The 25220-nt window shown below is 38.8% G+C and overlaps 1 protein-coding gene across 2 annotated transcripts in view; it reads left to right on the top strand.

Moving 5' to 3' along the window:
- Positions 1 to 25220, top strand: part of ITPR2 (inositol 1,4,5-trisphosphate receptor type 2) — a 265378-nt gene that overhangs the window by 129393 nt on the left and 110765 nt on the right. For both annotated transcript variants that reach the window (XM_042835042.1, XM_042835041.1), the window contains 5 exons: positions 926 to 1054; positions 1644 to 1764; positions 10955 to 11145; positions 12427 to 12569; positions 14586 to 14694. In XM_042835042.1, the coding sequence (XP_042690976.1) occupies positions 926 to 1054; positions 1644 to 1764; positions 10955 to 11145; positions 12427 to 12569; positions 14586 to 14694 (693 nt within the window). The remainder of the gene's footprint in view (positions 1 to 925; positions 1055 to 1643; positions 1765 to 10954; positions 11146 to 12426; positions 12570 to 14585; positions 14695 to 25220) is intronic.

Below are 25220 nucleotides of genomic sequence, written 5' to 3'. Positions count from 1 at the left end.
GCTTTGTGTAGACTCCTTTTAGATCATCTTTTAGTGCAGTCTGGATTGACATATGCAAAGTAAAAATAACTCTGTATAGATGTTCACAAATGTTGAGGGGAAAAAAAAGAGAAGAAATACTGAAGCATGTATGTACCATCCCAGAAATGTTTTCCGTTCTTTAAACTTGACATCTTTATGCAGCAACAAACTTATAATATTGTACCAAAGAGTGTATTTAGGAATCAATTCTACAAATCTGCCCATATCCTCCTACAATTTAATCATCTTTCTGTGCTCCAAAATTGTCCCAGTGCTATACGTTCTCTTCTTTCATTGTTTTTAGGTTGTCTTTTCTATTTTCCTCATGTGGCTTTCTTAATTAATGTTGTCTGCTTGAAATCTGGAAGGCTGTTAGTATTGTCTATGCTATTTTCTTCTCTTTCCCTCCTTTTAAACATTTATTTTTTGCATATGAGCTTCACCCTTGCCACTCGTTTGTGTTGAATGTGGCAAGAAGATAAACATTACCTGAAATCTTTCTAACCTAATGGGTTTGTTTCAATCTGTATCTCTAAAACCTCTTCCAACTTACCTCCAATAGGTAGGGAATAGAAGGGAACGTTCATTTTCTTCTTGAATCCGTCTAAATATGCAGGTGGTATGCAGTGTGCTGATTTTTTTTTTCATGGAAAGAACAGACAGCCAACCAGAAAGAACTAGTTCAGAAGAGAAGGAGATTTAAAATACAGCGTGGATCTTCGAGAAGGGAGATAAGCTATTACAAATACGTCTCAAACTTGTAAGATAGTTATCTCTGATAGATTTTTCCATAAAATCTGTACTAAGAATAAATATTTTTATATGGGTTGTAATAAATACTATGTAGCATAGTTTGCTTACTTAAAAGTTCTAAATCTCATTGCTTCCTCCTTCTTTCCTGTAGGTTTGTAACACAACCACGGATCGCAAACACGCAGACACATCTCTGGAGAAATATGTCACTGAGCCTGTAATGAGCATTGTGAGTGGCTTCTTCAATTCTCCGTTTTCAGATAACAGCACCAGCCTCCAGGTAAGAAAAAGAGAGACAGACCAATATGTAATTCAGCCCATTAATGAGATACCTTCTGCTAATGACATAGGAATCCTGTACCTCTGTATCCTTCTCTAATTTCTCTCTCCCTTCTCATGCCACTGGCTGGCAGCTTAATTTCACTTCAAATCACTTACTCTTCATTTTTACTTTTTACATCTCTGACCAGCAGACAGCTCAACGCTGGCTCTTGTGGATTCACTGGACAGGTTATCTTTGCAGAATAAAGGTTTATCTAGTTGCTTATATGAAAAAACACTGTGTTCTATGACAAATTTACATACACCTGAGAACCAGGAAGATTTCTCAGTCCTTCTGCTCTGTACTGTACTTAATATCAGTGGTAATCTGGTGGCAAATTACATGCTTTGGCCTCTGTCGGGGTGCAGAATTGGTTTGCATTCTCTCCTGTCCTGAAGTGCAAAGAGAATTTAATTTAATTTAATTTAATTTAAGTGTACAAGCTAAAAAAAAACCCCACACATGAGATTTATGTTGTGTCAAACCTTAGGACAGTTGTGAGGACATTCTAAAGTATGAACTTCCATGTTTATCTTTTTGATTTTAGACACATCAACCTGTTTTTATTCAGCTATTGCAGTCTGCTTTTAGAATTTACAACTGTACCTGGCCAAACCCAACTCAGAAAGCCTCAGTGGAGTCATGTATCAAAACGCTGGCTGAAGTGGGTAGGTGCCAAGTTCTGCCTTCATTGTTGTTCTCTGTGTTTTAAGATCTGACTTACCTGAGGTTGAATGTTTATGTTTTTGTTGTAGTTCTCTGATTATAGCACTGTGTAGTTCTGCCAGTAGTAATTTAAGAAATCCCACTTTAAGGCTAAATTCTGACACATTTTATAATGCTTTCAAATCTATTCCGTCAAATAGGGGGTGAACCTATCAGCCAGAGAAGTGGGTTTGGTAAATGAATTATATTTACTCAAGATAGTTATGGTATTAAAACATAACCAAAACTTGTGAGTATGAGAATATCTGGACATTTCTAGTCGTGCTGTAATGTTGTAAACAGTGACACTTAGGAATTAACAGAGAACACCATCTTTTTTTTCCCCTGGGTTTGTCCCCTCAGTGAGTCGGGGATGGAAAACAGAATTCTCTAACTCCATAGCTTCTCTGCTTTCTCTTCACCATCAGGCCTATGCATTTACTGCTGTTACGTGCATATTGGCTTGCACTGGCATGAAGACTTAAATCATATTTGGTCCCAAGGGCAGCAATAAGTTACATGCTTTGAAATGAATTCAAATACTACATTAAAATCAAAGACTTAAAACTACTTCAGGAGTGATTCCATCCTAAAATAAAAAAAAAAAACAAAACAAAGCATTCTTCACCTGTATGAAGGTAAGACTGCTAAAAATTCATTCATAAGTTACATTTCTGTGAATATAATTTTAAAGTTTGCCACAAAAGGAAAAAAAGATTACTCAAAATAGTTTCCATAGAACTAAGAGAATAAGGTTCCACTCAGCATGAATTAAAGGCAGAATTGTATAGGAACTGGCTAAATGTTGTAGTTGATGCAATTTTTAAATTAATAAATAATGATAAAACAAAACGAAAGGGTGCCTTAACTATCTGCATCTTCTGTGATGCTGCAGTGATCAACTCTAAATTTAGATCTTGAGATAGCTTTGGAGGGATGTAATTTAACATTTTAGTCAAAATACCTCATTAACTTTTTCTCTGAGTGAGAACAGCAGTTATCTAAAAACTTAGCAACCTTCAGTTGTTTTGTTGTGCAAATGATTTAATCATGGATCTATCTGACAAGAGAACTTTGAAAACTGGAGACAACTCTAGTCTTTGTGTGTTTAACACTTACTTCCTTGCTCCCCTCTGGCACTTCTGGAAGGAGTAATCAGTAAATTACTTTCTTTGGGGGTCTGAGGAAAGAGGGAAGAAAGTAAGGCAGATGAGAGTTTTTGAGACCAACTATACTCTATGGATACTTCTAGACAGCTCCATGTCTACATTTCTGTGGAACTAAATCTTAAAAACAAATTTTATCTCAGAGAGGTCACAGAGAAAAGGATATGTAGAGTCACCTGAGCCTAGTGCTGAAACAGCCAACCTGAATTTGTACCCATAACAGCCAGGTGGGGAAAAAGTGTGCATCACCTTGAAGGAAGTGGTCTACGGTGTGGGTTGGTTGGTTGGTTGGTTGGTTTGCTCTTGTTTGTTTGTTCATTTTTTAAAGTATGCCTTTGTGCTGTCCAGCCTTCTTGCTTCTCTGGCTTCGTGCTCATAGGATCCTGCCCATGTCTTGGGCATTCTCAGATGTGGAAGTAGAGCTGAGCTACCATTGAAGGGCCTCACTCTGTGTCCTCCTCTGTGACTTCCATGCTACCAGCAGCAGCAGTAGGACTGGGAGCCTGTGAGTGACATTGGTGTGCCGTGGGTCTGGCAGCAATGGAGCTGGCCCCTGAAAGCACACTTTAGCATGCAGTTTGTTGATTTCCTTGTCCATATTATAATGGCTTAAGGATTTGTTACTGGTACCAATAGTGAACACTGTACAATTGTATCATATTAGCAAATTATCACAATTTTTTTATTTGGCTTCTTATTCTGTCAGTACCAAAAGGGAGTAGAAAGCAATTATTGAGGGGGATTTCCCAAAAGAGCAAGGTAGACATGAGGTGGAAAATGGAGTATTTTAACAAACACGCTTCCATAAAAGTTTTGCTAGCTAGATGAGATTTTAGCCTTATGTGATACTCAGCATTTTCAGGCATGGTGCCAAACATGGCTTGCTTTTCTAATTCAGTAGGCCTGTTCAGCTCTACTGAAAGCTTTGGAAAAACCCAGTTGGGGGTACTGAAGGCTTTTAAAATCGAGGCCCTTGTAATTATTGTGTATACCAAGTTTCTTTGTCTACCCCACAAAATGGGGCTTTTTGAGAAGGCAGAGTTTTCTTCCATAATACAAATAGGCCAACCTTTCCTTTCCTTTTTTTTTTTTTTTTTTCTTTTTTCTTTTTTTTTTTTTTTCTTTTTCTGGCTGAGTATTTGGACTAGGTTTGAATTTTGAAATTTTGGCTAGGCATCTGTGAGCACTCTTCTGCTTTTTTTCTTTCTTTCTTTCTTTTTTTTAACTTGAGAGTCTGACAGCTTTAATGTCAGGGCCTTCATGTTTCACAGCAGGGTTTAAAAAAAACACTCTAGAAAGATTTTGCCTGTATCAGAGAGACAGAGTACTGGACAGATTTACAGCAGAGACGAAAGACTTTTGATGGAAAATAAATGTAGTATAGAGTTGAAAGAACAAACATGATTTTCTAAATTTTTTTTTGGTAGTAGCCCTGGATTTAGAAATGAGTCTCAGCAGGAGGAGAGATCATACACAGATTTCCCAAGATATCAAAGATCCATATAATAATGCACTTTTAAAAGACCCATTTTGGGGCAAGTTTAAGCAATGTACATTCTGCCCATTGCTTACTAGTTACGTTGCTGGCAGGTAGATCTAAGTACTGTGTTAGGAGGTTAGGATCTGTCTTCTTATAAGCACTGTAAGAGTGTACATTATCTTACAGGTCAAGAAGAAGATATGTTGCAGAAGCTAATTTCTTATAGCCTTGGTACTTCAACTCCACCTGACTACCAGAGAAAAACTTCATAAGCTTTTCAAGCTTCGCTTGCATATTTGTCTCTAGGCAGTTTTCTGCCTCCAGTTCAGCAGGAAGTATACAAGCTTGCTTGCATTTTTCAGCAGACCCTTCTGTGACTCCAAGAGATTTGGAACACAAAGATACCAATACACTTGAATTTTTGTTGCTTCGTAAACAGTTGCTTACACTGGCATGAATTAAAATAATTACAGAATAATATATATGTAGTAATACTTCTTGTTCATGTGAATTTTTGAAGCAGATAATCACTTTAACTAAATTAATACATTATAAATAAATCACTTCTGCATTTTTATGTTATCACACAGCACCGATCTTTTGCTTGAAAATACAGTCCAAAAATGAATGATCAAAATGGCTGTTTTGACAGTAAGCTACAAATGAAATTTGTTTAAAAGGTCCCCAATCCTTATGAAAATAGAGGAGCTAAGAAGAGTAACAGTTTATTTTGTTTTTAGTGAATTCATTATCCTAGATCTTACAATTTTTTCAAGATTGAGGCCAGAAGGATTGTCATTTAAATCATCTGCTATGTTTCCATATGGTAATACCAAGGAATGCCACCTGTCTTCACTACTAAAGATCTTGAGTATATCTTAAATGGTATGGGAGCACGTTCGTTCTTCCATGGTTGACCTGTCTTCCAGGCTCTCTGCAAAAAGCTGCCTTTGCCTCTTAAGTTGTGATCTTAGACCTTCCCCTCAGAGTATGAGTTTTTGCTTTTGTTACAAGGTTGGAGGACCTCAGTGTGCTGAGCTACATGTTGTGTTGTGTTCTTGTTGTAGTATTCGTTAGCTTTATCCTTTGTATTTTCTGCAAATTGCATCTTCCCTTTGATGCTGCATGCATGTAAAGGATATTTTAAGTAGTACTTGTATGACTGCTATTACCACCAATAATGGAATAATGAAATAATTAGAATTTCCAGGTGAGTAAACAGTGGCAGATAGTAACTCATATTTTGTTAGGCTATTTCTCTTGGCAGCCCTTTTAAAAAATCTATTAGCATGCCAAGTCACATTACTCATTATCAGGTCATGCTCTAGGATTTTGCGCAGGAAAACCAAAAAGCAAAAGAATCCTTCAAAACAGGAGGCAAATTTTGTAAGATACTTTTTCAAAAGTTCAAAACTCTGACAGAGGGCAGAGGAAGTACAGAGGAAGTACTATTGTGATAAGCAGGAGAATGGAGAACCATGTGACAGCAGGAGACTTTATGAGAGTTCCACGTATTTTCCTTGCAAAATAAAGACCTGTATTGTTATTGTTATTATTGATCTTCCTATCTTAGGAAGATCAACAGTGGCAAAGAAGAAACATTTAAGCTAAAGGACAGCGCTGATACAAAACCAGTGTTATTTAAAATATGTGAGGCTGTAAGTAACCTAAGTTCAGTTAGATTGTGAGTGAGAGGTTTGGAACTAACTTTGGAAGGCTGTTCATGATCAACAAGAGAAAATGGGAGGAGATATGGCAATAAATGCAGCTTTGTTTTACATGGAGACTGATACATTTTAAAAAAAGATTAAAAAACGTGAGTTGTCTGCAACGAGAGATCAAATGGTCAGAAGGTCTAGTTGAGTCCTTTCTAGTTATGTTTATTCTCCGTTTTCAACTCTCTGTTCCTCCATTAAGGTTGTACAGAACCAAAAAATAACTTCCTGTGATGCTTCTTGACCATGCCTGTATGTGCTCTAACAACCTTTCCAATTTCCCTGTCAGATCACACATAGGAAACATTAAACAGAAATTCTAGGATACGTTTTCTTGCTTCTGTGGAATTATTGCTCTTGTTTTAACGTCCATGCTGATGAACTTCCTTAAACAGTTTTTTTAGCCTTGAAAATACTTTGTTCCTCTTTCTATTTCACTTTTCCATTTTATAAAAGCTAGACCTTCACTTTCAGTTTTTAGTTCAAATAAGATAATTATCCTGTTGTTACTTTTTTGACAGCAAGAAGAGTACATTTCAGAAGAAACACATATTTTATTCTATTTTAACTGTTTGTGTTTCCCTAATTGCAAGAAAAATTCAATGATGATCTTTTTACAGACTGATAAATATTTTAATGTAGATTTTCTGCTGGAAAAAAAAACATCTGAGTGAAGGGTGCAAGACTGGCAGGCTTGTGTCTTGTCTACACAAAGCTTTTATTTTCCTTAAAAAGTCATGCTGTTGCTAGCATTAGTGTCTCTCCATCCAAATGCATTTGTTAAGCAGTCAGTAAATGATTAAGGAGCTGCAGGGACTGATTTATGGAGCCAAATTAATTGAACTAAATATGCATCTCTCTGTTAAGTGACAACTGGGGAAGGTGGCAGAACATGAGATAGCTGTCTGCAAGTACAAGAGGGGTGTAAAATGCGAAGAGAGTAAGGGACTCACAGCTAAGAGCAGCCATGGTGGTTTTGTGACCCAAATTCTATGTCCCACTCCTCCTTGAGGAATTCTAAGGCTGTGAAACCCTGGTGAGTGTGCCCCAAAACGTACATTAGGGATTGCTTTATGTAGCACAAAATGCACTAAACACTGATAAGGTATTAAATACTGTATCATTCAAAGCTAACGGAGCAAAATTTTAAATTAGAAAGCACAAGGTGAGAATATCAAGGAGAATCTAAGGCTTCCTTACAGCAAGATGTATTACTCTGAAGAATAGTTTTCTAAGGAAAATTACAGATAAGGACCATTTCCTGGAAATCCTTAGCGTTAAATCGATGCTACTCTCAGGCAGACAGCATAATGAAAGGATAGCGTATCAGTAAGGATTCCCCTTCCATGTTCTCTGATTCTGTTAAGACATGTACATGCAGGTAATTTAACAAAATACAATGTATTCAGACCGTTTGAGCCCTTCTCAGCAGCTGGAGTATGCTATTGGGACTTCTGTGGAGTCCAGCTTGCTTGTGGAGAGGCCTGAACTAAGCTGCTAATGATTCTCATCATTAATATTCCCCTTTTCTTTTGTGTCCCCATCTCACACCACTTTTTCATAGTTGAAACAGAAAAGAAGAGGCAAATCTGATGGGACATTGAATATGCCCACAACCACCTAGCGTGGAGCAGAACATTTTGCTATGGCCTACCTGAATTTGGGACACTGTTGTTGACCATTTCTGCTGGTGCCATTTGTTCACTTGTCTTGCCTCAAATGCAGTTATTGCCACTATTCTTGTGAGTGACCTTCAGCAAATCACAGTTATTCTGGCATTGGCAAAACAGCATAGTATATTTAGAGTGACTAGCCCTGTGTAGAGTGCCCTAGCTGGGACTGACACAGTGTGTAAGCAGGCACTGTGACCTCCACTGCAAGCAGATTTTTGCCCCAGCTGAAGATATGTGTTAGTCCATTGTGGTAAGTATCCTGCTAGGTACCGATGGTACCAGTTTGCATATGGTGAGTATGCTTTTTTCCTCAGTTCACTATTCAAATGAGGAACAGAATTTTAACCCCTCCTCATTCCTTCTTCTACCAGCTCTAACCCTACTTTGCAAGTTTGAGTGCTGTCCAAAAGTATTTCTAAGTGGAACAAAAATAAACATGCTTTTAAATATTTTATGTTCATGCTTTCAGGGAGATTGACACGTTTTGAACAACACCTAAATTAAAAATAAATATTTATGCTCACATTTGTTCATCAGCTTTCCAAAATGTAAAAATATGTTTCATGTTGTTTTAAATAATGAAATGTGAAACAAATGAAAGATAAACTTTCTACAAGCTGCAAAGAAATAAGAAGACAAAGGCTTTGTTTACAGCTTAGACTTCAACGGTGCCCTTTGACAACTAATACAGATCTTAATTACAAATGGAATTATACATATAAAAACTGCTTGAAACAAAGGAATATTTTTTTTCTCTCTCTGGTTTTCTTTGTGATAGTTTTAATTAGCTGCAACACTTTGAACAGTCGTAGTCCTTGACTGCAGCTCAGACATTGATGGAAGCTGTTAACTTCAAATGGCATCTGTAGGACTGCAGAAATCTGGGTTTTCCTCTGAACAGCATGCTCCCCATTGCTAAATTTATTCCTGGGAGTATCAGAATTCTGCATACATACCACTTAATTGAGAAGTATGCGTTGTCCGATAACATTCTAGTGATTGACATTAGGAAACAATAAATTGGATTAATAGGCAACAGCATCCTAACCACACTGGCAGAACTTTAATGGACTCCTTTAAAAATGTAAGTGGCAACAGGACAAATGTGTTTTGAAAAATAACCTGGGCAAGTAATATAGAAAAATAGTCATTAGAAATAATGACCAACCATACGTAGCATTTTCCTCATGGTAATTGAGCACCTTGCCTTCAAAACAAATGGAGAGTGGGAATGAAAACTCAACTGCCAGTGTTGAAACTGCCATACTTCTGGTGATGATGATTTGCATGTGGTTATTGGGAAATGTCTTCCTATCTTGACCTAAGCAAAAATGTCTTTAATTTCCTACTGCGGACTATTTAAAAGAAAGTACCAGCTAGAAATAGAGCATTAGAGCTCTCTGACATCCCATCTAAATGCCCTGGGATTTTGCAGTTGATCCTGATCAGCGGGTGGAGGCCCTGGTCCTGCCACAGGATACACCCTTGTGGGAGCCAAGGCAAAGAGAGTAGGGTGTGCTGGTGAGAGGTTCTGAGGGAATGAGGATGCACATGACAGCACACTTGCTGTAGTCTCTAAAGCTGAGGGTTGAGTATCACAGGCACTTTTAGGTTTATTATAAATCCTGTCATTACACTATAGTGTTTAGAGGAAGAGAAAATTTCTGCCTGGGATTCATGAGTCACTGTGCTTGGCAAGACATGAGCCTTCATTCATCAGAGCTGTATGCATGCATGACTTTGTGCTTGCAAGTACTGTTGGGTTAGATGCGCAGTCTGTTTAGGAAAGAAGGTCATCTATTGACATCACAAGTTCAGGACCTGAAGTTGTATATTTTTTTTAGGAAATAGGAGGGAGAGGTGCGATATTTTTGATGCCTTCCTCTTCGGTGCAGAGCATGCATGTCAGTGCAGAAGGAGGGAAATGCCTCAGAAAATGACATGTGCAGAACTTTAATGTGGGCCAATGCTTTTAAAAAAAATCCACCTCATTTCAATAGGGAAAAAAATAAATTAGTTATTGCCAGTTTATGGCAGAGAACCACATATAGGACTATTTCTCAGTTTTTACTAAGCATAAACTGTGCCCTGGAAATTAAATGAAACGGCATGGAATATAAAACCTAATCATTTAAATGTGACCTAATCTTTCAAATAGAAGTATTGCTGCATCAATCGCTTGTTTGTTTGTCGAATTTCAGACAACTCATGCAGAGCCTTAGAAGAATGTCACTCTGATCTCAGGTGAAATAGAGAGATACAGTTAACACAAACATATTCAGAAAGGAAAGGGCAGCTACCTTCTAGCATTGTCTTTTGGACTTCCTTTTCAAATGACAGCTCTGTATGCAGTGGGAGTTCAACAGTGGATGCTCTGTAAAAATTGGAGCAAGTCTTCCCCCAGGTTGTTTTTTCTTTCTCTGTTATTCTCTCTTTTATCACTTCCCACCTTACACCAAAGCCTAAGAAAAAAATAAAAGAAGTCGAATTATTGATCTGTATTTGCCAATTGTATCTGCTTATCAGTTATATTGCAGTAGTGTCCAGGAATCTCATGACTTAACAACTCTGGCTGTATAGGAAATTGTAGGAAGAGAAAAGAAGTCTTTCAAATTTAATTTGTATACACTTGGTTTCTCAAGATCTTTGTGAGAAAAAATAGTCAGGAAAGCAACAAACAGCACATGGGATAAATTAGCAAGTTGTGCATATGTCTGCTAGAATGAAGAACTTTTGAATTTACTCCTGAATACAGAAAAAATAGCTGTGCTGCATGTTCTTTTTGTTACTCTTGTTAGTATCTCTGGATCTGATTTTTTTTTAATGAGTTGGTAACAAAAATAATCTGTCTTTTAAAAATAAGTGTCTGTGCCTGTGAAACTGTATACTGGAAACCATTTGCAGCTCATTTTAAGTGGTTCAGCTCTCTGTCTTTAACTAGGTAACAGCTGATTTCTACCAGCTTAGGTTTTGATCCTTGTTTTTAAAACTCACCGAAGTGAAATCCCACTCTCAGTCCCTCCCCTCAGCTTCTAGAGTATCAGGATTTTGCATGCCATGGTTTGCAGAAAACTGTGAAGTTTTTTTCACTCTAGATGTCTTCTTTCTTTCTCTTAAAGCTAAGAACCGTGGGATTGCAATTCCGGTGGATTTGGACAGCCAGGTCAACACCTTGTTCATGAAGAGTCACTCTAACATGGTGCAGAGGGCAGCCATGGGGTGGAGAATGTCAGCCCGCAGCGGACCACGTTTTAAAGAAGCTCTTGGTGGGCCTGCCTGGGATTACAGGAACATAATAGAAAAACTACAGGTACAAAATAGCAAATGGCTTGGGCTGGTAGTAGCTGTGTATTTATCTGTGATGTGTTAGCAGTGGAAAACTCCACAGAGAGACTCATTGCCATTTTTGTGCTGGAATACAGTGAACCTTGAACTTATTGGTGGTGGAAGCAGAGGGCTCGGCTCCTGTTTGGTGCCTGTTCAAAGTAAAGTCAACACTGAGAGACTTTTGATCTGTGATCTGAATTCAGCTCATACGGAAGTCAGAAGAGAGGGGTTGGAGCTTTGTTTTTGTTCCCTAAAGTGATCCACAGTGAAGGATCTCCTTTCTGCCCTGTCACAGTCGCATGTTCTTTTTGGGGTATGAAGGGAGGTCCTCTGGTTTATAGGAACCATTATGTCAGGTTTCTTTCACTAGAGGTTACTTAAAACATGGAAATCATTTTGTGAAGGTAGTGGTTAAATGACATCAGGTGTTTATAAAAATCAGCAGGACTCAAATAAGTAGAGGTGCCCAACATACTCAGGAAGCAACATTTTAGGTGATAGGCTAACATCATACATACAGAATGCAGTGCATTTCCAGCACACCATCATAGAAACATCATAGAATCATAGAGCGGTTTGAGTTGAAAGGAACGTTTAGTATCACCTAGTTCCAACTCCCTGCTATAGGCAGGGACACCTCCCTCTAGAACAGGTTGCTCAAAGCCCCATCCAGCCTGGCCTTCAAGCTTTCAGGGAGGGGGCATCCATAACCTCACTGGGCGACCTGTTCCAGTGTCTCACCACCCTCACAGTAATGAATTTCTTCCTTATATCTAGTCTAAATCTACCCTCTTCCAGTTTAAAGCCATTTCTCCTCATCCTGTCACCATAAAAACATATTCCTTATATATGTCCCTTTATATCCCTTACAAAAAGTCCCTCCCCAGCTTTCCTGTAGGTCCCCTTTAGGTACTGTGAGGCTGCTATAAGGAGCTTCCTCTCCTCCAGACTGAACAGCCCCAGCTCTCTCAGCCTGTTCCTCAGGGGGAGGTGCTGTAGCCCTCTGATCATCTTTGTGGCCCTCCTCTCATTCTGAATGTTCCTAAGTGTTTTAGAGGCATTGTTGCAGGGGAGAAATATAAAAGAAGACAGCAAGATGGATAGTAATGGGCACCTTCCCCTCCTCATCCAGCTTGAGGAGCAACCGGGGAGAAGGAGGTTGCTTTACTGTAGCATGGGTTAAGAAGTGCATTATTATGCAGCTCCATAGCAATGTTCTTCTAGTTTTCTTGACTGACTTCAGTTGTAAATCTTTATTTCCTAGGATGTAGTGTCCTCCTTGGAGCAGCAGTTCACTCCCATGATGCAGGCTGAATTCTCAGTGCTGGTTGATGTGCTGCATAGTCCAGAGCTGCTTTTTCCTGAAGGGAGCGATGCCAGAATAAGATGCGGTGCTTTCATGTCCAAGTAAGTGGTGTAAGGAGAGGCCTATTTGCTTCTTTGGAAAAGATAACTGGAAGTTAAACTTTTCAATAGAGACCCCTCTAATTTTCAATAGTGACTTAAGCATGTAGGAGTCTGAGTTCGTATTGAAATCTTAAATTGAGGTCTTTTGCTGCATGTTTTATATTTTTCAGAGATATAGAAGTCTGGAGAGGAGTAGAGAGAACATTGCTTGCCTTGTCTGCCTAGAAATTGAATGTTGGAAGCTTGTTAAAATTCTGACAGGAACAAGCTACTTCTGTTTTCTTAATGGGCTACTTTTGCTATTAAGTTTCTCCAAGCTGACAGCAGAAACTTAGACTTTCTGTGGTAGAATGTTCAGGATTTCATAATGGAGAAGGGTGCTCAGGGCTATTTTATTTATTTTTTTAATAAAGCATATAAACCATTTCCTTTTTATTTTAAACTGCAGTGGCTCTTTTTAAGATACATTTCACTGGCACCCCACCTGATCCTGAATTACTAGATCTTTTATTTGCAATTTGTGCATTGGAATAGAGTTGTTCAATACTTTTTATTAATCCTCGAGTGAGTTGCCCTCACTGCCCTTGAGAAACTCTAATTTCAACTGACTTAATGTGGGGGAAATTGACACATTTGGAAGCTCTCATGGTTCCTTGGCTTTTTGCGTATTCTGCAGAGATAGCACTGTAACAATATACTTCATATGTTTGGAAAACTGAAGTTAGATTTGGAGCTTGTTCCATCTCATTCCCTCTGCTCAAACTCCTGTTCAAAGTCAGTATCAAACCAAGTTGAGGTCTGCTGAGTGTGGCGCGTATAATGCAATAAGCAGGTTTCTGTTGGATTTAATTAACTTGCACAGCAAGGAATGTTTTGCAGAGCAATGTAAGAACCCTGATATAAATATGTAACTTCAAAAAATATTGTTAGTACTGCAGACCTGAGATCTGTGTATTTTTAGACTTACAATTAATGAATTTGGTTAACATAACAATGGAAACGTCCTACATGGTGTTTTTATTGAGTCCAAGATGGCTTTAGCTCACAAAGTTAGCAATGCTCTAAATACAATCAGTTTCATTGTGTTACAGAACAGATTTAGCTGATGCTGTTTCATCCCTCTCAAGCCTATTTTGGGTGCCTGCTTGAGCTTTATGACCAGTAATGTCTATGTAAATTGGTGGCCACAGCACCTTTGCTGTGTGTTCATCATACACTTTAATTCAAACACTGTTCTATTAACTATAAGCCAACACTGGTATTGAAGAAAGGAAACCTGTCCAAGGCCTTCAGATTTCCTCCTTTCTTCTGTTTTCACATCAGCTATGCTAGGACTTGCTCTGTATAGACATAAAAAGGCTTCTTCTGGCACTGGCTTAAGGATACTAAAACCCAAACTCCTGGCACAGTTTTAGCTGGAGGCAAACATGTACCTTGTTTTCTGTCTTGAGACAATCTCATGAAGTTGTGTGAGTGTAAACAGTGGCTGTGCTTCAGCCAAAGAACTGCATTTCTGAGTGTTTCCATGTGAAGTTTTTAGGAATGCTTTGGGGATCTTTTGGATCCAGTTGACTCGTTATGAAGTAAATTTGCTCGTTATATAATTATTTATTACAACCATCACTGAAGTTGGAAAGTGTACAAAGGTTGTAGCTTTTAAAGTTCGTAAGAAGCACAATGAATTCTGGTTAGCTTTAAATAAAAGTTAATGAAAATACATAGTTACCTTCAAATAAAGAAAAAAGGAGCAAGTTTGGATCTTAATCTGGAACTATTCAAAAAAAAGTGGGTGTAGAATTCTGCTTTCTGTATGGGCAAGAAGGATCACAAATTGTAATAAGAAACTCACAATACCTTGAAAGCCCCATTGCCTTTTTAATTATGATTTCTTTTGTCTACTTTTATTTCCTTTGCTTAAGGAAAAATATAATGATGAGTAATTTTTGCATGAAGAAATTTTAGCATGGCGTAGTAACAACGTGCAATGCTCTTTAAGGTTTAATATTTTACTTTAAGGTTGATTAATCACACAAAGAAGCTGATGGAGAAAGAAGAAAAGCTCTGCATTAAAATTCTTCAGACATTACGAGAAATGCTTGACAAGAAAACTAACTTTGCGGAAGAGGTACTGCTACCATTTTATTTTTAAATATAGAACTAATAGAATGGTGTTAAAATGTGGGTTCTAGAGCAGTAACAGAATATGTCATGATTTCAATTTCTCATGCATTTTGAAGATGATTTGGTTTTTTCAGAAACAGTGCAGCATGACAGAAAGTAAGATTTAAACAAAGGAAACTACTTGGCTTACATTGATAGTTCTGTGTCAGGGACTTTCAAAGTCAAAGCAAGAAACACTAAATAAAGTTGCTGCAGCTAGTGTTGCTACATGTAATTATTATGTATTGGAAGTATGTGTTTCTAGAAACTAATCCTTTGGTCTGACATCTGACTTTATCTAGCAGATAATCAATTAGAAGCATTGGGTTTCTTAATTGCAATTGTACAGTTTTCTCCGCTGCCTGTGGTGCCAGACTTTTGTGCTCCATAAACGTTCTAATGCTTATATAAGTGACTGGAATACATAATGTTTAAGCAGAGTTGCCTGTTTTGTGGAGAAATGACACAGTCTGTAGAATGTTTTAATTTTTCTTGAACCCATTAACATTTGTTCTGTCTTTCCTTCCCCTTATTGCCCAGTTTTTTCTCAAAACAGCAAAAACAACTTTTTCAAATATCCATTTTATTTTGCTTGCAGCTTTGGGTGTTGGTAACTAGATTTCAACTTGTATCTCAGCTTTCCCTTCCTAAAAGGTTATAAGCTTTTTGTGTACCTTTTGTGTTTCCTTATCCATATTTCTGAGTATTGCCCAAATTCTTTCAGTATTATTCACTCATGAAGATGAATCATACAGCTATTATCTAATCTTTCGCTGCCATTATTTTCATTTGATCATAGCTGACATGTTTAGTCAAGTGTGTTCATGGGTTTCCCTTTACTTTGAGAAAAGTCACACCATTTCACTGTTTCAGGCTTTTACACCCAAATATTCTCACATATCAAAGTAACAGTGCTCATTCATGTTATTGTACCTGGCAGACTTATCCACCATTCAGATATGAGATCTTACTCCTAATCTATCCTTATCTTACTCCTAATCTAGCCATAAGAAGTGTTTTGGTGACTCAGATATGCATGCCTATTTCTGAATGTATGAGACTTTATTTTTACAGTTAAGTGTTTTGGTACTGTCAAACAATATGATAAGGCAGAAACTCTTTATGATAAATGAGACATACGTTACAAATGGGGAACATTCACAGTGTCTTTGTTTTGATGGTATACTCTTTATTTTGATTTCAACATATGGATATGGGAGCATGTTGCCCAAGCTTCTAAGCAACCTGCCAGCAGGATTAAAAAACTCTCAGTGCAGAACAGTGAAATGAAGACAAAAGAAGCAATAGCAAAACATAAGCCTTTCTGTGTACTGACACAACCAAACCAGTGCAAGCAGAGCAAATATATTTCCTCTTCCCCTCCTGTAAAGAATCTAGCTAAAAGAAGAATGTGGTTAGGCCAGAGCAGACAGTTCTGAGTTTTTTTCATGTCCTAGTAAGTTTTACACATGAAGCATTATTCTTTATTATTATTCTTACTTACTCTATTAAGTTTCTGGGTCCATTATCCCACTGCATCACATGGAAAAACTCCCTTTCTTTTGTAACTGCATGTTATTGAAAAAAAGTGCCAAACTTCTCCAAAATAGTTACACTGACCCACCAAAAGTTAACATAATCGTAGGTGGGAAAAAACAGTGCCTCAGTGCACAATATTCCAAACAAACCAAAAAACTATGTCTGTTTTAATTGCTCTTGGTGCCTTTGCATGAATGCTGATAAATCAAGCCACCAGAGGGAGCGTACTCCATTGGTTTGTAGGGGCTCTGCACCCTGCCAGCCCAGCCTCTGGTCCTCAGCAGTGGACATGAAGGGGTGTAAGCCCAGACCCCTCTCATGACTTCCACCATCCCAGGAGTTGCAAAGGCATGTCAGGTAGAAGAGCTTTTCAGGAAACAGAATTTCTCCTTCATGCTTTCTCTTAAATCCCATAGATTTTACGCGTGAGAAACATAATGAATCAGTGCAAGCAAATAAACGAGTAAACAAGCCTGTATGATTTGCAAGTATATATCTGGCTTTATATTCTTAGGAGTCATTGTTTGTATAATAAAGACTTCAGAACAGTAAAAATAGAACAATGAATAGCCTGTTATGCATGATTCCAACTTGTAGTGAATGGTTTTGTCACTGTCTGAAATGTTATCCGGAGTTCAAGAAGCATCTGGACAATACTTTCAGACATATGGTCAGATTTTTGGGTGGTCCTGTGTGGAGCCAGGAGTTGGACTTGATGATCCTTATGGGTCCCTTCCAACTTGGGATATTCTATATCTGATATTCCCTTAATTCTATCTCTCGCTAATATTATGGGGTATTGGTATTCTGTGACTGAACACAACATGAGTGCAGAGCTACAGAGTGACACATGACATTCTGACAAAAAGCCTCAGTTTCTTAATCATTCATCATAACATATTTTTTGTGATACATTTGACAGCAATGGTAAATTTCCACTTTCTGCATACTTAATTACAATAAGAAATCAGAAAAAAAAAGAAATCAAATATCATCCTCTCTCTTTCTTCCCATAGTTAAGATCCAGGTATGGGACCCGGGCATTCTGTTGTCTTTTCTTTCATTTGACTGCTGTAAAGTAGTCTGTGTTGATGAAGCAGCAAGAGGAAAAGGTAGCTTTAGGAGCGTATTTCATTGTTTTCATGGCTATTTCCATCTGTCCCTTATCCATTGCCTAGAGTCAGCTCTGTTGTTGAGCCTCCTCTTGCTGCATGGTCTGTGCTGCTCATGCTCTCTTGCTTCATCCTCAGTTGCACTTGCAGTTTGCCTTTGAGGCAGTGCTTGCTTGTGCATTGTTTTGCTAAGTGCTGCAACATCTAATTGTGTTAGGAATCAAAGTTTAATTTCAGAAGTTTGATTTAAGGTATATAAATGACACATAAAACCTCCCGGTCATTGATTGGCTTTCATAAGTAATTGCAGGTGATTATCACAATCTCCCTGGAGTTCTGTGTTATGTCCTAGTCCTATTTGTATTGATTAGGTAACTAACTGGAATGAAACTTGATCTACAGCCCCCCTCTTACAGAAATATCTTTCAGAATAGCATTAAAGCACTTGGGTGAAGCAGTGCCCAGACAATTAATGTGGTATAGATAAAAGCACACTTTATATTGACTGTTTAAGAAGAGGAACAGTGAAAGGACTGCCCTTGGTCTAGGTCTGCCCCATCTGTGTTTGTCTGTTATTGCTGGTGGTTTTTATACCACCATTTGGTCTAGTATTTCTAAAGTTTTTAGTCAAGTCTTTTTCTTGTTCTTTGCCGTAGTGCTTGATTTCAGTTTAACTTCTTTTTGAATGCTGACTCCAGGCATACTTACATGTCACAGAATGTGGAGAACATTTTCAGAAGCACCTGAGAGATGTAGGCCGTTGCCAGCAATGCACTTTGCAAGTGACTGGAGCTAATGGAAATCTTAAAATTTCCTTGCTGCCCTTCTGAAAGCAACTGTCCATGCAACAGAGCAGGTGGGCCCAGAGCAGTGAGTGCTCCCAGCTGCTTCCAAGAGAGTTCAGAAGCTAAACTTAAACCCACCCTCAGCAAATTGGATGAAGCTGTTGGATTCTGTTGGGTTGTGCAACATTTCAACCCACTTTGGCATGCTGACCTTGAGCTTTCAGATTAACCATTTCTTCTTAATGAGATCAGCATCTCTCAGAAAAACGTACAGTTTTATATATGATAACATGTATATTTGACAAGTTTACTGTAACGTTATTGGCTGGTCAGAGTGCTAATGAGTCATAGTCTATTAGACAATATGACAGAGTCCAAGACTGCATATCCTGCCAAATGGTAGTTTCTAGAAAAAGCACATTTGGCTGTACACTTCAGCAAGGGTTATTTGTGCTGCTGAACAGACTTTATACTTACTTTCTGCCTTAGGTGTTGAATTGCAGTATAAATAATTGAAAACGTTGAATATTTTTAAAGTGTCAGCAGAACAAAGACTGCATAAGCTGCTTAATTGTCAGAAGTATGTATTTGTGCTTTTCACCTTTATTTTGGAAAAACTCCTGAAAGATATTGTCTTTCTCATAATACTTTTGCACTAGCTTCACAGTTCAGAATGGTTGAGGTAGCTTTCTTTGTAGCCTTCCATTTTGGAATGTTAATATTTTTGTATTCCACTTTAGTTACGAAATGTAAGCTATCCTCTCCTTGCTGTTTTCAGCAACAACACCCAAATGCACGTGAAATTTGATGCAGCTTCTTTTTCACTGCAAACATCCATGATATAGCCACTGTTGGCTGCTGGTCAGTTTATCCCAGAAAAACTGAGTCATTTCACATGCAGCTATAGAAAAAACTCGAATGATTTTGTCAAAAGGAACTGTCCCAATTTGTAAATATATTGATCTACCCGTCAAACTGAAGCCAATGGAACTGCAGGTCTTTTTGTGCAGGGAAAAATGATCTCAGTGTGCCTTAGAAGTTGGGTGATGTTGCTGGGAGCTGCTGCAGTGTCCCAACGTGTAAGCTTTTGTAATTGAAAGTGTAGGTATTGCTTTGTATTTTATTTTTCAAGATTATTTTCTTTTCACTGCATCTGTGAATTAGGCAGTGTGCAGATTAATAACATATATAGGTAATAGTAAGTGGAGGAAAAAGAGAATAATTCTGAACACGTGGGGATTTTCTGAATTTATTATGCATTAAAAGGACATTTATTTTGTGTCAGAGAAAGGATGTGAAATTCCTTTATTTCCATTACATTTTGGATTAGTGACACTGCAGACATTCTTAAGAATCATATTTACTTTTTCAACAGTTTTGCTGTCTGCTTTATTTCTGTTCATAGAGAAAAATGATGCAAGAGGCTGGTTTTTTTTCCTATTGTCAATAGGTTGTTCTCCTCACTCAGTGAGTTTGTACAGTAATGTGAGGTTCGAAATACTGTAGGAAAATATTTAAGCTCAATGCTGTTCGTGTTGATTTGTATTTTTTCTTAATCACCCTTCAGTTTCAGATGGTAAAGTACGTTTTTTGCAATATCCTGCATTAAGCCTCTTACCTTAGGAAAATAAGTGCTGTCTGGGAAGAATTGGAAGCTCATGAAAGAAGAGTGCTTGATCAGCTTTAGCACTGCCAGATTGGCAGCTGCAACCAGCACATGCTCTGGTATGGGCAGGAAAGCAGTGTTGTGAATTTGCCACAACAGTCAAGTGACCAAGCATGGCAGGAAGTTCAGACACTGCTGGGGCAAAGTCTCCACCTGCGTGAGGGTTTACATGAAGATGCTGGTGTGTGGCGCTGATTCATCATAGTGAAATATTCAAGCTTTGCTATTGCTGTGAATCCTCTGTACCAGTAATTTCAGCAAAAGGAGAGTCAGAGCACTCAGATATGCAAGACTAAACACTAAATGTGGTCAGACCCTTAGAATGTGGTAATTTCTCATTATACACATATGCTGACATTTTACAAGCCAAAGCAATAAAACCTACAGTGAAAGAAACCAATGCAGTTTCACTTTCCCCTCCTTCTCAGCTTCAAGCTAGAATAATTAAGCATGAGGATATCACAGAGCACATGATACCACTGTTTGTACCAGCCAGGGATTATTAGCCGTGGTGTTTAGCGCCTCGGGCCATCAGCTACTAGGGCACGTTGTTACTGCTGCATGTTTCTGGTGCTTTGACACACAACATGAAATAGACTGTTCTGAAGTAACTTCCCTCATCTTTGTAGTACCCCTTCTGCAGTGTGCATTCCTTTGGACCATCCCCAGATATTCTGCTGGGTTTCCAATCGCTTTATGGGAGATTTATTTTGCTTCTGTTGCAAAAACCTGCAACTGCAGCTACTCAGTTTCTGAAAAGCGTGGCTTCCTTTTAAGGGGAAACATTTTTTCTCTAAGTCACAGGCCCCAAACATTTGATCCAGACTTTCAGTATCATCCGCTTGTATTCAAAGCCCCTTGCCTGGGCCAGTTGTGAGGCGCTTGCTGTGGTCTCTGTCAGGCATAGTTTAAAGCAGAGCTTGTGGTTCTTGGACACCTAGACAGGATCATCTATCAAGTACAGGTAGAAGACAGCATTTCTGACCTCTGCTGAGGTGTAAAGGCCTGATTCAGTGAAAGATGAGCTCTTGAATATGCTGCTATGGGAGTGAAATATCTCTATTTTATGGGACTGGGTGCTTTCATGATGTTGCCCTCTTTTTAATATGTAATTATTAACTGTCACTGTCATCCAAATGTGTTATCTCTGGAGACTTAAAGGTGCTTTTAAACTCAGCTCACTGGCACTTATTTTTCTTTGTTTCATATTTTTTATTTATTCTTCTCCAAGTCGTAAACACATCCAGTGGCAGATACCAAGGCTGAGAAGACACAGTTGTAAATACATTTCTTTCTAAAGCTCTCAGCCTCTCAGTAGCACGTATTTATTTTTCATTTTCTCAGAATGTGATATGTTGTTCTCCAGATTAGTTTCAGAAATATTAAGCCCCACATCCTGATTGATAAATTGTTTTGGAACTTGTGTCATCTGCCCTCTTGCATATAATATATTTCCTCTAAAGGAGCCTCTGGTACCATACAGTATTTTCTTTTGTGTAGATGCGGCAACAAGCAAAACAGTAACAAACCTTGCTCTGAACTTCGTATGTCCAACTTCTGCTCTGTAATTTCCTGTCTATATAGTGTTTGTGACAAAAGGATACTCCTGGTTTTCTCCTTTTTTCATATGAATTCCCTTCTGTGGGTCTGATGTGAAGAACAGCAAAACCAGCAAGGAGATCCTAACCAACTGTGAACTGTTAGGTATCCTTTTCTATTAATATTGTTTTTTAGTTAAAAGCAAATAGAAAAGAGTGCAAGGGAAGGAAGCTTTTAACAACTGAGACCTTCACAGACCTCTGAATATGATTCGTGTCACCTTACTCAGGCACAAAATTGCTGAAACTTAACAGGATCCTACATGTAAGAAGTACAGTAGGATTTTTATTGTGGGATGGATTTCACTAGAGATTTCACTATATATGTATTTGAATCAAATTCTACACCATGAAGGCATCACAATCAAGGTTTTATTTTGGTCTGGTTTTATTTATGTATTTTAAATCATGACCAAAGCAGTAAAAGATTTTTAGGAATTTAATAGAAGTTTCTAGCAGATACGGGATTGGCAAGGGGGTAGATTAATGACCAAAGGTATGTTGTAGATTAATAAATAAACTGAGTCAGCAGTTCTATCGTATGGTTCTCATCTTCAGCTTCGTGGAGTTTTGTTTGAGAATATATTCCTATGCATAAATATAAATATTTATTTCAGATGATTTATTCCTGTGGCATCTTATTTTGCAATGAGCAGTTTACTACCTCTGTGGTTGAGTCATGTTAGAACATAAATATCTGAATGTGCATTCCATGTTGTACCACACTGCTTTGTTTTTAAAAGAATACAGAGTGTCTGATATGCCCTCACAGCCCAGAAAGCCAACTGTGTCCCAGGCTTCATCAAAAGAAGCATGGCCAGCATGCTGAGGGAGGTGATCCTGCCTCTCTTCTCTGTGCTGGTGAGGCCTCACCTGTAGTGCTGCATCCAGATGTGGAGTCCTCAGTACAGGAGAGACGTAGACCTGCATCTGTGAGTGCATCCAGAGGAGAGCCACAAAACTGATCCAAGGAATGGAACACCTCTCCTATGAGGACAGGCTGAGAGAGCTAGGGCTGTTCAGCCTGGAGAAGAGAAGGCTGCAAGTTGACCTGATAGATCCTTTCAGTATTTAAAAAGGAGCTACTGGAAAGAAGGGGACAGACTCTTTAGCAGAGTCTGTATCGATAGTACAAGAGTAAATGGCTTCAAGTTCAGAGAGTGTAGATTTATGTTGGATATAAAGAAAAAATCTTCTACAGTGAGAGTGGTGAGGCACTGGAACAGGTTACTTGGAGATGTGGTGGTTGCCCCATCTGTGGAGACTTTAAAGGTAAGGCTGGATAAGGCCTCGGGCAACCTGATCTAGCTATGGTGTCCCTGTTCCTTGCAGGGGAATTGGACTTAACGGCGTCAGTGGTCCCTTCCAACTCTAAGGATTTTATGATTCTATGATTCTATACGTATTAATGATCTAATAGTCACTTAACATGGAGATAAATGCAACTCCTTTGGCCAACCAATTTTAGCAATCGGTGATTGGATAAACTGTCCAGATGACATCCCAAGAAGCCTGTGTCTGTGTTTATTCATAGAGCAGGAGCAAAGCACACAGGTACAGTTCGTGTTTCCCTTGCCTGCCTGCCTCATGCTGAGAGAGCTGCACTGCGGTGAGGAGTTGCATGGAATGTGGGAGAGATGAGTATGGGAGAAGAAACAAATTGCAGCATCCTGAAGTTTGGGATATCTGCAATTGTTCTTGGGTGTTACAAGGAAAAAAATGTATAAAACTTTTTGCTGACTGAATGATGGAATATTTCTATCGCCACCCCCATTAACTAATATTTAAAAGCATTAGCTGCTATGCATCAAGTCCACATTTCTGAGCAGCTTTTATATCTCTATCGAGGAACATTTTTTGTTTATGCTGACGAACACAGTGTAATGCTGCATTATCACAGAGACCACTGTGTGGCAACTGTGGACTTCTCAAAAATGCCTCCTGTCTGTGGGAGCAGGTCAGCTGCTGCTGCTGCTGCACAGACAACCTCCCACAGCAGTCAAATGTCTGCAGTTGTGGAGGGGGCGAGAGAAAATGTCTCCTTCAGCCTTGAATTTCCTTGGAAGGGGGAAGGGTTGTTTTGTTTTGTGGTGTTTTTTGTTGTTGTTGTTGTTGTTGACTGTCAGAAATTTGCAGTTGCTTTATTTAATATGTTTGAGCAACAACCCTGTTTGTAGTTTGCAATTGCACCAGTGATAGCAGTGAGCAGAATTCAATGCATTGTATTAAGGATGGCCAATGAATATTTATGATAGACCTAGGGAGCCAGTAATAAAAATGAAATCGGCATGATGCCACTAGATCCAAATCTTTGATCTCTGTTTTAAGAAAAAATACAATAAAGCAGGGGATAATGGACTCATTATAATGGAATGGTTAGTTAAGGTTAGTTAGGGCAGCGTGAATAGATGGTGTTACATAAATGCTTTAGTCAAAGATTTACAGCTCAGTAAAGTGTTTCAGGAGCTGAGTTTCTATAGAAAAAACTCTGTTTATGGTATTATTTGGTTTTCTCTGTCAAAACACGAAGAACTAAGGGCTCATTTCTTTCAGATACTCTCTTGCCTTTCTAGGGGAAGCAAAAGCAGTAAGAAGCAGAAAGGCCCTTCTTCTTAGCTTCTCACTGCACTTGCCCTCTTTTTGTTTCCCCCATGAGCAGGTGGGGGAGGCTGAGTGCTACTGGAAGGTGGACATTTGAGTCCCATTACAGTCCAGAGCATCTTGTCACATACCATCTTGGTGGAGATGCTTGAGGTTATTGGCTCAGGGTTAGGCATCACTCAGGAAGGTGCAAGAGCTGTGGCTGGAGACATGCCCCATCTGGAGCCTCCTACCTCTATCTGGAGCAGGGAGAAGATGAGCAGAGTGTATTGAAATGGCTCTGGGGAAGCCTAATGAAGGAGTCAGTATTTGACAGGGATGGGGAGCAGGAGTGATCAAGCTATTTTTCTTTTTAATGATGGCAATTACTTGCTTAACACCCCTGCCACACTAAGCAAGAAGCACAGGAGGGTTGACACTGAGCTATAGATGAAAGCTTGTCTTGAAGTCTCTGTCTAGCCAGACGTGAGGAGGAAATGGAAACTCGCTGTTTTCTGATTTGTTTCATACTGATGTAATTTGTAAGGGACTTCATCGCTAATGACATTTGGCAAGCGATTTGTCGATACTGTGGCCCAACTCTTCCCTTCCACCCCCTTCATCCTTTCAAGGAAAATATATGGATATTGAACTTAAGAAAACAGCTTTTAAGCAACAACAGTAACTGCTTCTGATACAGTTTTTTTGTCTGATGAGGATTTTATCCAGTGTGTTTGGCCTTGGAGGAGTGCCTGGATGGTATTGCCAGCTGGAATTGTCAGAGCTGCTTTGTCTTCTGTCCCAGGAAAACAGAAGCCTGGCGGGTAGTCACTCTCGCTCTTATTTCATATCCCTGCTTAGTCAGAGTTGCCAACTCTAAGCATTGAAAACCCTGAGTCAGGCTGCAAACAAATCACGAGATCTGGCTTGAAAATCACGAGATTTTGTAATTACAAGTAGTTAATTTGGGATTTCTTTAAGCCTCTAGAGTATCTGTTCTTCAAGTTTTGATTCTACAAATCCCAGAGCCTGAAATATGCTTTACTGAACTATGCACATGTTTGTTTACTTAAAAGAAAGCCTGGTTCATTTTTGGTTACCTGACCTTTGGAGTTCCCCAGGAAAAGACAAGAATATCTAAATGATCTGTGTTGACCAGGCTGTTCAATGAGGGAGCTGTTTAGGAGTTGGTGATTACCTTGAGGATTATG

Source organism: Centrocercus urophasianus, unplaced genomic scaffold, assembly GCF_019232065.1.
Source record: "Centrocercus urophasianus isolate 14NV4802_14NV808 unplaced genomic scaffold, USGS_Curo_1.0 seq_5, whole genome shotgun sequence".
Lineage (NCBI taxonomy): Eukaryota > Metazoa > Chordata > Aves > Galliformes > Phasianidae > Centrocercus > Centrocercus urophasianus.
The sequence above is the reverse complement of the archived record's forward strand: the minus strand, read 5'-3'. Positions and strand labels throughout refer to the sequence as shown.